Source organism: Ranitomeya variabilis, chromosome 2 (genome assembly GCF_051348905.1).
Source record: "Ranitomeya variabilis isolate aRanVar5 chromosome 2, aRanVar5.hap1, whole genome shotgun sequence".
Lineage (NCBI taxonomy): Eukaryota > Metazoa > Chordata > Amphibia > Anura > Dendrobatidae > Ranitomeya > Ranitomeya variabilis.
Window position 1 is genome coordinate 908,774,459 of NC_135233.1, and position 14,768 is coordinate 908,789,226.

Sequence of the window (14,768 nt, forward strand, 5' to 3'; positions counted from 1 at the left end):
ATCCGTAGGCAGGGTGTGTCAGTGTATTTTGCGCATGGCATCCTCCGTATGTAATCCGTATGGCATCCGTACTGCGAGATTTTCTCACAGACTTGCAAAGCCGACATCTAATGGATTTATGTGCTCAAATGTTCGTTAAAACATATATACAGTGTATATATATATATATATATATATATATATATATGTCATTGAGACACACATATATATATATATATATATATTCTGTATTTATATTTAATTCAGCGCGAGATATTTGAAAAGCCGGTAATTCAATTGCCGGCTTTTCATTTCTCCTTCCCAAACCCGAGATGATATGAGACATGGTTTACATACAGTAAACCATCTCATATCCCCTTTTTTTTTGCATATTCCACACTACTAATGTTAGTAGTGTGTATGTGCAAAATTTGGGCGCTGTAGCTTGTAAAATAAAGGGTTAAATCGCGGAAAAAATTGGCGTGGGCTCCCGCGCAATTTTCTCTGCCAGAGTGGTAAAGCCAGTGACTGAGGGCAGATATTAATAGCCTAGAGAGAGTCCATGGTTATTGGCCCCCCCTGGCTACAAACATCTGCCCCAGCCACCCCAGAAAAAGCACATCTGGAAGATGCGCCTATTCTGGCACTTGGCCACTCTCTTCCCACTCCCGTGTAGCGGTGGGATATGGGGTAATGAAGGGTTAATGTCACCTTGCTATTGTAAGGTGACATTAAGCCAGATTAATAATGGAGAGGCGTCAATTATGACACCTATCCATTATTAATCCAATAGTACTAAATGGTTAATAAAACACACACACATGATTACAAAGTATTTTCATGAAATAAAGACACATGTTGTTGTAATATTTTATTAGACTCTTAATCCACCTGAAGACCATCGTCCTGAAACAAAGTTAAAAAAACAAACAACAATATTCCATACCTTCCGTCGTTATGTCCCACGAAGTAAATCCATCTGAAGGGGTTAAATCATTTTACAGCCAGGAGCTGTGCTAATGCACTCGCTTGTGCCTGTAAACCCCCGGGTACTGAAAGGAAAGCTGGATGACCTGTAGTTACCTTGAGTTGCAGTGAGGCGCCCTCTGCTGGATGTCCTCATATGAACTCAAGCGTGGGAACTTTTCCAGGGACTTTCAACTCCCTCCCAAGGTTTTCTATGGGGTTGAGATCTGGAGACTGGCTAGGCCACTGCAGGACCTTCATATGCTTCTTACAAAGCCACTCCTTCTTTGCCCTGGCGGTGTGCTTGGGATCAGGGCTGCCACTAGGAATTTCGGGGCCCAATACTGGCCCCCTTGAGACTCCACCCAGGCTCCTCCCCAGCCCGGCCTCCACCCCTCGAACTGTCCACAGTCAAAAGATTATTTAAGCCGCCACCACGACAAGGTAGACTGTTTTGGCCAGGCCCTACTCTACTCTATCCTATTAATAATGTGTTAAAATATCCAATACAATTTAGGCATATTTGTATTTATTTTTCAATTTTTAAAATGACCAATAATATCACATACAGGGGACAAATACAACCGCACCATTAACAGACACCATATTACCACCACATAGTGACCTATAATACCACATACAAGGAACAAATACTGCCACACCATGTCCAGACCACATATTAACACCACATGATGACCAATAATACCACATACAAGGAACATATACCGCCACACCATGGCCGGACAACATATTACCACCACATAGTGATTGAATACTAAAATGCTGATGAGTAATAAGAAACACAATACTATTATCACCATAATAATAATTTTATTTATATAGCGCCAACATATTCCACAGCACTTTACAAATTATAGAGGGGATTTGTACAGACAATAGACATTACAGCATAATGAAAATCACAGTTCACAATAGGTACCAATAGGAGTGAGGGCACTGCTCGCAAGCTTACTATCTATAGGATAAGTGCCATTATGCACAGGAGATCTGTACTTAGTATGTAGTGTCTGTGTACAGGTAATACAGTGATCACCGGTGACATTATACACAGGAGCTCTGTGTATAGTGTAAAGGTAATACAGTGATCACTGGTGACATTGTACACAGGACCGCTGCATATAGTATACAGTGTATATTGTCAGTGTACAGGTAACACACTGGCTCACCAGTGACGTCTCTAGGTGAAGTCCTTCATCTTTGCTTTTCATCTTTATCCAGCACAGACCGCCGTCACTTCTTCCAGCCAGGGCTTGTCTCTGCAGGAAATAACACAGTTATCTAGAGCACAGCTTGCAGAACACATTACTTATTTTTTTCCCAAATTATAAGCTACATCAGATGAAGAAAACAAGGTGACAGTGTTGTTCTGCACAGTAAGAGGACCACCTCCCCCATTTAAAACACTTACCTCAAAAAATTAAATACCTCACTGCAGTAATATCCCTCATCCTGGCCCTCGTGTGTCTCATTCCTGGCTCCAGCTATATGTTCTCCCATCCTGCCTCCATGTGGTGTCCCATCCTGCTCCATATGATATCCCTATCCTGCCCCATGATCCTGCCCCATCATACCCATGATCCTGCCCCATCTTTCTCCATCGTATCCATCCTGCCCCATGATTCTGCACCATCTGTCTCCATCCCGCCCCATCCTGCCCCATCTGTCCCATGATCCTGCCCCATCATACCCATGATTCTGCCCCATCATCCTTCCCCATCTGCCCCATGATCCTGCCCCATCTTTCTCCATCGTATCATCCTGCCCCATGATTCTGCACCATCTGTCTCCATCTTCTCTCATGATCCTACACCATGTGTCTCCATTCTGCCCCATCTGTCCTCCATCCTGCCCCATTTGCCTCCATACTGCCCCATGATCCTGCATCACCTGTCTCCATCCATCCTGCCCCATATTCCTGCACCATGTGTCTCGTTCATGCCCCATGATCCTGCCCCATCTGCCTCCAACCTGCCCCATGATCCTGCACCATTTGTCTCCATCCTGCCCCGTGTTCCTGCACCATGTGTCTCCATCCTGCTCCATGATCCTGCCCATCTGTCTCCATCCTGCTCCATGATCCTGCACCACCTGTCTCCATCCTGCGTCATATTCCTGCCCCACCTGTCTCCATCCTGCCCCCTGTGTCTCCAATCCTGCCCTGTCTCCATTCTGCCCCCATGTCTCCTAATCCTGCTTCTGTGTCTCCATCCTGCCCCATGTCTCCATTCTGCCCCCTTGTCTCCATTCTGCCCTGTGTCTCCATACTGCCCCTTGTCTACATTCTGACCGTGTCTCCAATCCTGCCCCTTCTCCATTCTGCCCCCATGTCTCTCATCCTGCCCGTGTCTCCCATCCTGCCCAGTGTCTCCATTCTGCCCCCTTGTCTCCATTCCGCCCCCATGTCTCCATTCTGCCCCAGCAGGGCCAGAGACCAGCGGGGGATACCGCGTCTGATGTCGGCACATGTCTCCACGTCCTTATGATACAGTTAATATTCCCTTTGTCCAGCGCATTAACCAGACGCTGACCATAAGTGTGCCTTGAGACATTCCTGTCTCCTTTACCCAATTTTCATTAAAAGTACGTAACTGATGAAGGTCCAGATTACGGACCGAAACGTTTTGGGTACTACATTAAAATAACACAAGCATTAAGTTGAGTGCAAGGTTCTTTCTTTTGGTTTATATGGTGTGGGAACCTACCTTTGCACCTCCAACAGTAGTGCACACGCTCTTTTTTTGTATCCATTCTGCCCCATGTCTCAAATCCTGCCCCCATGTCACCATTCTGCCCTTTGTTTCCATTCTGCCCCGTCTCCATTGTGCCCCTTGTCCCCATTCTGCCCCCGTGTTTCCCATCCCATCCCCGTGTCTCCATTCTGCCCCTTGTCTCCATTCTGCCCCTTTTCTCCAATCCTGCCCGTGTCTCCATACTGCCCGTGTCTCCATACTGCCCTGTGTCTCCATTCTGCCCCTTTTCTCCATTCTGCCCTTGTGTCTCCAATTCTGCCACATGCCTCCATTCTGCCCCTTCTCTCCATTCTGCCCTTTGTCTCCATTCTGCCCCTTGTCTCCATTCTTCCCTGTGTCTCCATTCTGCCTCTTGTCTCCATTCTGCCGTGTCTCCATTCTGCCCCATGTCTCCATACTGCCCCTTGTTTATATTCTGCCCTGTGTCTCCATCCCACCTCTGTGTCTCCATCTTGCCCCGTGTCTCTATTCTGCCCCATGTCTCAAATCCTGCCCCGTATCTCAAATCCTGCCCGTGTCTCCATTCTGCCCCTTGTCTCAATTCTGCCCCTTGTTTCCATTCTGCCTCTTGTCTCCATTCTACCCGTGTCTCCCATCCCGTCCCCTTGTCTCCATTCTGCCCCGTGTGTCCATTCTGCCCCTTTCTCCATTCTGCCCCATGTCTCCCATCCTGTCCTCGTGTCTCCCTTCCTGTCCCCGTGTCTCCCATCCTGCCCCCATGTCTCCATTCTGCCCTTGTGTCTCCCATCCTGCCCCCGTGTCTCCCATCCTGCCCCTGTGTCTCCACTCTTCCCCAGGCAGAATGGAGACACATGGTCCATGTGTCTCCATCCTGCCGGTGAAACATATTGCAGCTTGCTGATTTAAATTTTAAAAAAAAAAGAAATCATTTCTCCTTACCTGGCTGCGCTCCTGCAGCAATAATGATCCCTCCAGGCATTTCAAGCACTCACTCACTGGCGAATGACAATGACGTCAATGACGTCAGTTACTGCACCAGCAGAATCCTGCTGCTGGGGCCCGATCAGGAGAAGACATGCGGGGCCCGATGCAGACCCTCTCTGCTGATCGGGCCCCATACGCCAGTCAGGGCAGTAATGCCCTGATGGAGGCCCTGCTTGGGATCATTACCATACTGAAAAACCCATTCACAATTCATCTTTAATGCCCTTGCTGATAGAAGGAGGTTTGCACTCAAAATTCATTCTTTCATGTAGACGAATCAGTTGTCCTGGTCCCTTTACAGAGAAACAGCCCCAAAGCATGGTGTTGCAACCCCCATGCTTCACAGTAGGTATGGTGTTCTTTGGATGCAACTTATCATTCTGTCTCCTCCAACCATGACAAGTTTTATTTCGACCAAACAGTTCTACTTTGGTTTCATCAGACCATATGACAGTCTCCCAATACTCTTCTGGATAATCCAAATCCTCTCTAGCAAACTTCAGACGGGCCCGGACATGTACTGGCTTAAGCAGGGGAACACGTCTGGCACTGCAGGATCTGAGTCCCTGGAGGCGTAGTGTGTTACTGATGGTAGCCTTTGTTACGGTGGTCCCAGCTCTATGCAGATCATTCACTAGGTCCTCCCGTGTGGTTCTGGGATTTTTGCTGACGGTTCTTGCGATCATTTTGACCCCACGGGGTGAGATCTTGCGTGGAGCCCCAGATCGAGGGAGATTATCAGTGGTAATTATTATCTTGCCATATCAGACAAGGTGATATTCTGGATTTGTTTTCTCATTTTGATTCTCATAGTTGTGGTCTACCTATGATGTCAATTACAGGCCTCTCTCATCTTTTTAAGTGGGAGAAGTTGCACAATTGGTGGCTGACTAAATACTTTTTTCCCCACTGTATACTTAAAATACCATTGTGTTTCGAACAAATAGGTCTAATTCACAGTTCAAAATGTGTTGGAGTTTTAAGTGGATGGTGTGTATGAACATGATCATATTATAAAGTTTCACTGAGACACGACTAAACTTTCCCCCATACTCACTCTACATCGGGTAGCTCTCTAGAGCGTGTTTTTTTCCTACATTCCTTCCTCTGCCTGGAACAGTCAGGGGTGGCCTTTGGAGGAGGAACACCATATCTGATAGATGTGACCATCCCCCACATAGGCTATGTTACCACGGTCAGTAATTGGCAGCGCGATGGACGCGCAGCACATGTCCGCTGCATCCAAATTGATGCTGGCTTTTTAATGCAGGTGAATCCGCATGTGTTCATTGAACCGTGGGGAATCACCACGTCAATACATTGTACGGGTGAGATTTATCTTTTAGAGACTCGCGTCAACACAAGATAAATTAACATGCTGCAGTCTAGAGAGATGCACCGCATGTCCTTCTCCGCAGGTGAGCCGCGGCGTCTCTGGATGAATAGTGTTCATGAGATTTCTTGAAATCCCACCAACTAAGCTGTAACATCTGGACACTGTGTCCATATAGTCAGAGGCGTATCTAGGGTTTCTGGCACCCGGGGCAAGAATTCATTTTGGCACCCCCCCTTCCCAAGGACATATGCGATTTGCACACTTAGTCATGTACTGACGAGCCGCTCTCCCTAATGCTCTCAATATTCAGTGAAAAACTGAGAGAAGCAGAAGTGAAGCTCGTTGTCACAGGACCATAAGTATGAAAGTCATATGAGTGAAGTGTCCATGTGACGACTACTGGAACCTGCAGAGCTGAATCCTGGCATCGCAGGCTTCTGAATTCTCACAACTAATGCACTGCACACTTTTAGGATTCTCCCTGGCCGGTGGACAGTCATGTCAGCACAAGCATGTGATTTGTATACTTTACTACACTCCGACCAGACGTGCCCGGCCTCGCTCAGTTCATTTTCATTGAGTGAGGCCACACATGTCTAGTCGGCACGTGACCGCATGTATGTAAATCGCCAGCACGACGGATTCCTGACAGCGTGCAGTGCGCACTGTGAGAAGTCAGAAGTCTGCAGTCACAAAGAATGACTGCAGACTCATTACAAACCTGGACATCCCCTTCCTAACATAAATAAAAACATGAGTTAGTTATTATCAAAAATAACATTTACGTCAAGGTACCTTATAGATGATGTCGTCTCTGAAGCCGATCTCCTTTTCTTCGTCTTGTCCAGACCCCATGATGAGTTTTCTCATCCACAGCAGTCTCTGCAAACTTCCATCTTCTCGGTTCTTTTGCAGAAAATCTCCACATGATGCCCTTAAAGATAGAAGTGTCATTATAATGCTCCTGAATAAAAAATTGCTCTCCACTATATTGTCTGCACAAAATATGACCCCACACTGTCCCTCTTAGGCTGGTTTCACACTTGCGTTTTTGTAAGCTGCGTTTTAGCGCTAAAAAAAGCAATATACTTAACATTAAAAACGCATGCGTTTTTTCGCATGCGTTTTGACGCGTTTTCGGCAACGCATGCGTTTTTTGGACGCATGCGTTCATTTGCAGAAATGCAACCTGTAGTAATTTCTAGCGGCGTTTTTTTGCCGCAAAAAAATGCATTGCTGTCTATGTAAACGCATGCGTTTTTAAGCACATGCGTTTGTTTGCGTTAAAAACGCATGCGTTTTTATAGAAAAACACAAGAAAACACAAAAAAAAACAAGAAAACCCTAACCCTAACCATAGGGATCCAAACCCTAACCCTAACCCTAACCCTAAGGTTAGGATCCCTAGTAACCCTAGGGATCCTAACCCTAACCCTAGGGATCCTAACCCTAACCCTTAGGGTTAGGATCCTAACCCTTAGGGTTAGGGTTTGGATCCCTATGGTTAGGGTTAGGGGTAGGGTTAGGATCCCAAGGGTTAGGGTTAGGGGTAGGGTTAGGATCCCAAGGGTTATGGTTAGGGTTAGGGGTAGGGTTAGGATCCCAAGGGTTATGGTTAGGGTTAGGGGTAGGGTTAGGGTTAGGATCCCAAGGGTTGTGGTTATTGTTAGGGTTTGGATCCCTTTATCACCTTGATGGTGGGGGGTGGCTTATCAGTGACCTGGTGACCAGGACATTCTAATAAAAAGCTACCCCTAACCCTAACCCTAGGGATCCTAACCCTAACCCTAGCTAATTCTATTAATAGTGTGTTTTCTAGTTGATTTTGATGTTTGGCAGCTGTCACACACTTCTCAGCATGCGTTTCAAAAAGACAAACGTGGGAAAAAACGCATGTAAACGCGGGAAAATGCCGCGTTTTGCCGCGTTTTTTTTGCCGCAAAAACGCATGCGTCTAAAAAACGCACCGTTTACATGCGTTTTCATGCGTTTTTTCACCACATGCGTTTTTTAAAAAAACGCTGCAGATCAAAACGCAAGTGTGAAACCAGCCTTATGGTACATGCTCTTCACACTGACCTCTCCTATCCATACCGGCCCCCTCTTCACACTGTCCTCTCATACTGTGTCCCCCTATAGGGCCCAGTATTTATACTGTACTCTCATCACACTCCCCCTCCTTGGTATACTGTCCCCTCCTGGCTGTGCCCTTACACTGTCCCTCCATGCTACGCCCCCATTACTCAGTTTCTATTCTGTGCCCAATCACTTTTCTCCCCCCATACTGTCTCCTCACACTATTCCCCTCCCTCCTCATACTGTTTCCTCTCACATCCACCTGTTCACCATACTGTCTACTCATATATTTACCCCCTCACTTTCTACACGGCCTGCTCACCTGACTCCCCATACTGTGTCTGTACACATCCCATCACCCTCACTCCCCGTACTCTGTCCACATACATTTTTCACATCGCTACTCATACTGTGTCCACATACATTCCCCCGTTCGCTCCTCATACTGTCTGCACCCATCCCTCATACTGTTTCCTCAGATGTGCCCCCCATTCCCCCATACTGTTTCCTCAGATATGCCCACCATTCCCCAGTACTGTTTCCTCATACATGCCCCCTATTCCCCAGTACTGTTTCCTCCTACATGCCCCCAATTCCCCCGTACTGTTTCCTCATACATGCCCCCCATTCTCCTGTACTGTTTCCTCATATATGCCCATTATTTTCCTCTACCCAACCCCATCATTGCTCTCTTCATCACCTCCATCTTTGCCTTCTCCACGACCACTATCATTGCTTTCTCCCCACCACCCCATAATTTCCCATTCCACAACCTCCATCATTTCCTCCTTCCCCAGCACTCCCATCATTGCCCATTACACCACCTCCATAATTTCCTCCTTTGCCTTTTCCACCACATCCATCATTTTCTCTTCCCCCACCATCCCCATCATTGCCCTTTCCACCAGCATCATCATTGTCCTTTCCGCCGCCATCACCATACTTGCCCATTCCACCACCTCCATCATTTTCTCCCCCTCCAATATCATGTTGTGAATTCTGTTGTGGGTTCTGCTCTTGGGCTCCCTCCTGTGGTTATAAGTGGTAGTGCTGCTGTTTGTCCTTCACAGCAGTTATCAGGTGCGACCACTTTGGACGGGGCTATTTAGTCTGGCCTCACCCTTTGGTGAGTGCCAGTTGTCCATTGTCTTCTGGAGAATTCACATCTCTGCTTGGTTTCTCCTGCTGGATTGTCCATATCATCAAAGATAAGTCCTGGCTTTGTTTTTGGAGTCCACATGCGGTGGACTTTATAGTTCAGTGAATTGCTATGTTTTTTCTTGTCCAGCTTTGTCTGTGTAAGGATTTATTCAGCCTAGCTGGAAGCTCTGGAGTTGCAGAGTTACCCTCCATGCCTTTAGTTAGGTGTAGAGATTTTTGTATTCTCTGTGGTGGATTTTTGTAGTATTCAAATACTGACCGCACAGTACTCTGCCCTATCTTTTCTTTCTAGGTAGCGTGGCCTCCTTTGCTAAATTCTGTTTTCAGTCTGCTTTTGTAATTTCCCTCTCCTCTCACAGTCAATATTTGTGGGGGGCTGTGTTTTCTTTGGGAATTTTCTCTGAGGCAAGATAGTTTTCCTGTTTCTTTCTTTAGGGGTAATTAGTCCTCCGGCTGTGACGAGGTGTCTAGGGAGTGACAGGAACATCCCACGGCTACATCTAGTTGCGGTGTTAAGTTCAGGGTCTGCGGTCAGTATAGAGGCCACCTACTCCAGAGCTCGTCCATGCTGCTCCTAGGCCACCAGATCATAACATATCATCAGTGTGCTTTCCACCACCACCATCCTTGTCCATTCTACCACCTCCATCATTTCTTCCCCCCTCATTATTGCCCTTTCCACCACCTCCAAGATTTCCTTCTCCCCCACCATCATTGCATTCTCCCACCACCATCTTTGCCCATTCCAATTTCCACCTCCATCATTGCCTCCCCCACCCCCATAATTGCCCATTCCACATCCATCATTGCCACCTCCATCATTGCTCATTCCATCACATCCATCATTTCCTCCATCCCAATTATTGCCCTCTCCCCGTCAGCCCCATCATTGCCCTCATCTCCCCGTACACACACACAAAACCATTTACCTCTCTGCACATTCTCCTGCAGCGACACGCATGCACACACACACACAGCATTTCTACACACACACACACACAGCACCTCTCACCTCTATATATAAACACACAGCACCTCTCACCTCTCTATACAGACGCACACAGCACCTCTATATATATATATATATATATGCACACACAACCTCTCACCTCTCCACACGCTCTGCCACAGCATCTCATCGCCTTTCTCTGACACAGCCGGCTGCTGGATGACATCATCCAGTGGCGCTGCCTGTGTAAGAGGAAGCACGGGCAGGAAGACAGATCGCTGCAGCTCCACTGCTATTTTCTCTTGTAGGCAGCGGAGCTGCAGGGATTTCTCCCTGCCCGCCGCAGTCACCCTGCAGTGGCCCCCCTCCATCTCCGCCGGACCCCGTTGCAGCCACACAGGCTGCACATGCGGTATGTCCGCACATCTTGGGAGCCGGCACGCTGCAACTTCTCTGTGCCGGCTGTCAGCTTGACAGTCGGCACAGAGAACAGCCGACTCTCAATCCGGGGGACAGCAGAATGCAGCCGCCAGGGGAGACATTGCGGACCATCGAATTAGGCAGCCCGACTGCGCCCCCCTGCCGGCTGCGCCCGGGGCACATGTCCCGGCTGCCCCTCAGATACGCCACTGCATATAGTATAATGCACCAGATAGTCCTCAATATGGTATAATGCACTCGCCATAGGCCTTCCTATAGTATAATGCACCTGATAGTACTCATTATAGTATAATGCACTCCCCATGGGTAGACTGTAATATAATCCAGCCCCCCATAGGCAGACCTTACTATAATGCACCTCCATAAAAAAAAATAAATCCAATACTCACCTCTCTTCCTCCTGCTTCCTCTGCTGTTCTGAGCTCCTGCTCATCTCCTGACAGTGGGCGCCGGGTAGTGACATCATTGCGCCCGCTGTCAGTGTCTGCGTCAGACGCTGAGAGGGGGGTGATGGGAAAGGGAGCGAAACGCTCCTTCTCTTATCAATGCGGTCAACTGTATCGGCATCCAGCCCTGTGATGACGGGCGGGGGGCCCACTGCGGGCACTGGACCCCCCCACCTACTGATAGGCCCCATAGCGGCCAGGTGGCAGAGCAGGGAGATTGATTCCCCATGCTCTGATGCAGAATCTAACTGTGTCGGCGTGTGCAGCATGGCGATATAGTTAAAATAGCCTAGCTCCGGCTGGGCCCTCTCTGCCCACCCCGGTAGCTACACTACTGTTAAATATGACACAGTAATGGGCACTGAATGTGACTAGTTTTAGCTACAATTCAATGGAATAGCTTTATTTCTATTCGATCCTATGTTATACCATCATGCTATGCAGAGTGATACTCCGTGTATTTTATATCATTGTAGAGCTACTGCTATATTTACTTACTGTAGCACATATTACTGAACTTGTGCTGTTAGTGGATATCTATGAGAATATATACAGCCTAACATGTCTTTATATGACACCATCATTATAATTGCTTATATCTATTAACTGTGATATTTCAACTTGTGTACTTGTATGTTCCAATACACTATTGCACACCTGGTCTATGTTCATGATGCTTGCTAATAGGTCTGTCTCTTCTTGTTTTGTATAGCTATTGTATATATAGCGTTTTTATATCTATATACCGTAATATTGGTTTGATCTATGGTTGTTATTCTTCTTTGTGTCGCTGCAGGTATTATTTCCTTTATATTATCTTGTCTGTATGATCTACTTCTGACTTAGTCTAAACAAAAATAACATCTGAAAACTTTTTTCATTATATTAAGTTATAACTGGAAAGGAATAGACTCTATTGCGTTATCTTTTAACATGCCCAGTTTTAATAAAAAGCATCAAATACTTTGAAAGCAGCCTAATAATGTATTCAGATAAAAATAACTATTAGAACAAACTAGAGACAGGTATGCACAATAGAAATGCAGGCAGAGATCAGAAAGTTAACAAATTATTGAATAATAAATAGCCAGCCCTATTAATTCTGTCATATTTTACTCTTTAGAGCCTGACGGGGACCCTGATTTTTGCTGTGTTCACGTCTGTGCTGGGATCTCTGCAATATGGATATGGTATTGGAGTTATTAATGCACCACAAAAGGTAAAACATTAACGTCTATTATTATATTATTATTACTACATAAAACTGTTATACATTGTGACTTTGCAGTATTTCTAAATGACTTTCCAAAATTAACAGCACCCTAATTGGAAAAATGGGTGACATTTTATATGACCACAATGATGTCAATAGATTTACCCTCCATTCCCTTGTAGCTAATGAGCAGGGCAGTTAGTGACTGCAGTAGTGCTCTATTGAAGCTGGGCAATTCAGAATGGTGTCAAATTAATATTAATATATAGCATAATTATTACTTTTACAGCATCTATGTCTAGGACAGTGAAGATTATTGACTGAATCCCTGGTGCGAGAAGGTACTCAAGAGGTTTGCGGTTGGATTACTGAAGGTATAGACCAGTGATGAGGTTAAAGAGGTTTTCCAAGAATGTGATAAAATGGCCCCTATCACATAGTTCAAAAGCCAGCCAAACCTAGTCACATGTCAGGAACTGTTGCATTAGTCTGAAGAAACACAGTTCCCGAGATCTGTGTCTTAACTGACAGAGGAGCTGTATTGTAATCACACATACCGATGTGCTGCATGAAAAGTCCTGTAAGGCTACGTTCACATTAGCGTCTTTGGGCGCAGCGTCGTCGACGCATGCCGACTCATGCGTCCCTATCTTTCACATGGGGGGCGCATGGATATGCGCCGGTATGCGTTTTCAAGCGTTGTACGACGCATGCGTCGTTTGGGCGCACCAGAAAGGGCGCAGCCGACACTACATGTTGCATTTTTCCAGCATTATATTTTTTTAGAAAAACGCATGCGACGCACTTGCGTCGTATATGCGCCAAAAAAACACATTAGTGTCTATGGAAAACGCATTGTCTGCGTCGACCCGCGTTGTTCGACGCATGCGCCTTTTCAGTAAAAAACAAGTGATGAAGTGTCTAGACAGTGACAAGACCATATAAACATTTTAGGACAACGCTGACTGAACACAAAGGATTTATTTCTCCAGCCTCAGTCTTTTATGCGCAGTCAGCTGAGTAGATTATTTTTTTTCATGTCACGGCCCTTCCCCTCAGCTCACTGAGATATGAGTGTACAATATATAGCTCAATTGTCAGTTGAGATGGGAGTTGTGTTTCTCCAGACTGCAGTGCACCCTGATATTGTGACTTGAACAGCAGTTTGAATTACATGGTGGGGTCAGTTTATCACATTCTTGGAGAACCCTTTTAATATCTAAATTTCTGTTGCCATAGGGCAGAGGATGGATTATTGTAAGCCCCTTTGGCAATTAAGTTTTTTTTTCTTATTTATGGTGGTCTACTGAAGTGGAGACATTTATTTTGTTACTTCCGGAGGTCTATGGCAATTAAGTGGTTCATTCCATTAATCCTGTTGGTCTATGGCATTTAATGGATTAATGTCAGGATGCCTGGTGACAGTGAAATGGATAATTTTAGGATCTTTGGTAGAGTGCAGTGGAACGGTTATTTTGGCATACCTGGCGTTCCAGTGGTTATTTACCTTTCCAGTTCCCAGGGCTGAAGCTACATACTGATTATTTCCAGAGAGACTCAGGAGTGCAATGCCCAATAATTGATGTGAAGCCCCGAAAATCCTCAATGGAGCATACATTGTACATGTACATGAGTAAGAATTACCGTACTTTAAGCAAATCGGCTGTCCTTTAGTGCAGCTTTGGGCCCTTGTATATAATGGATAATTGTTGTCTAAACCCACTGATTTCAGCTGTGTTGGTTGGCCTACTAATATGTACAAGGAAACTCTTCACAAAATCATCTGTCAGGGATAATACAGATTGGGTGATTTCAATCTAGTCACCCAATCTTTTTGTTCTGTAGAAAGAGAAGCTACTACCAAAGCAGACTAGTAGCAGCTTACTCCTCTCTGCCCGTAGTGAACATATGAACACTCAGCTGAGCATTAATGTGTGTGGGGAAGTATGGTAAGACAGCTGATGGCCGGATGATCGATCGCCCAAAAGAAATGACTCGAGTGTGGCAGGTGCTAATCAATAAAAAATGGTGGTTGAAACGTTGATCTGTTAGGTTGGATTTTTTTCTATTGTACAGCACCTAGCATCTTCTTGCACACTTAAATAAGAAAGCATTCATTTATATATTGTCACTTTGTTTGACTTATTGATAAGTACTTTATTAATCAGCTCAATGGAAGTGAGGATTGGTATATAAGATGGATTGTATATGTTGAAGAAAAGCGGGAGACAGTGTGTGGATTGTTTTCTCTGAGCAATTACGTAAAGGTCATGTGGGAAATCAGGATCCATTTTGTCTTCTAAGTTCCCATTTTATGCAATAAATCTATCATGTAGCACTTTTACACAGAACCCCCTACACATGCCAAGTACCTGAGAAAGTGAATAAAACCAGACACCTAGACACATCAATCTCTAAATCCCACAAAAACAGTTGCTTTCTTTTTGGCATAAAGCCCTTTCTGTCGGGGGTGTATACCAATCCT

At 45.7% G+C, this 14,768-nt stretch overlaps 1 protein-coding gene across 1 annotated transcript in view; it reads left to right on the forward strand.

Moving 5' to 3' along the window:
- The window catches only part of SLC2A2 (solute carrier family 2 member 2), a 117,921-nt gene that overhangs the window by 21,877 nt on the left and 81,276 nt on the right, over window positions 1-14,768 (forward strand). The window contains exon 2 of the mRNA XM_077290543.1: window positions 12,194-12,289. Within this exon, the coding sequence (XP_077146658.1) occupies window positions 12,194-12,289 (96 nt within the window). The remainder of the gene's footprint in view (window positions 1-12,193; window positions 12,290-14,768) is intronic.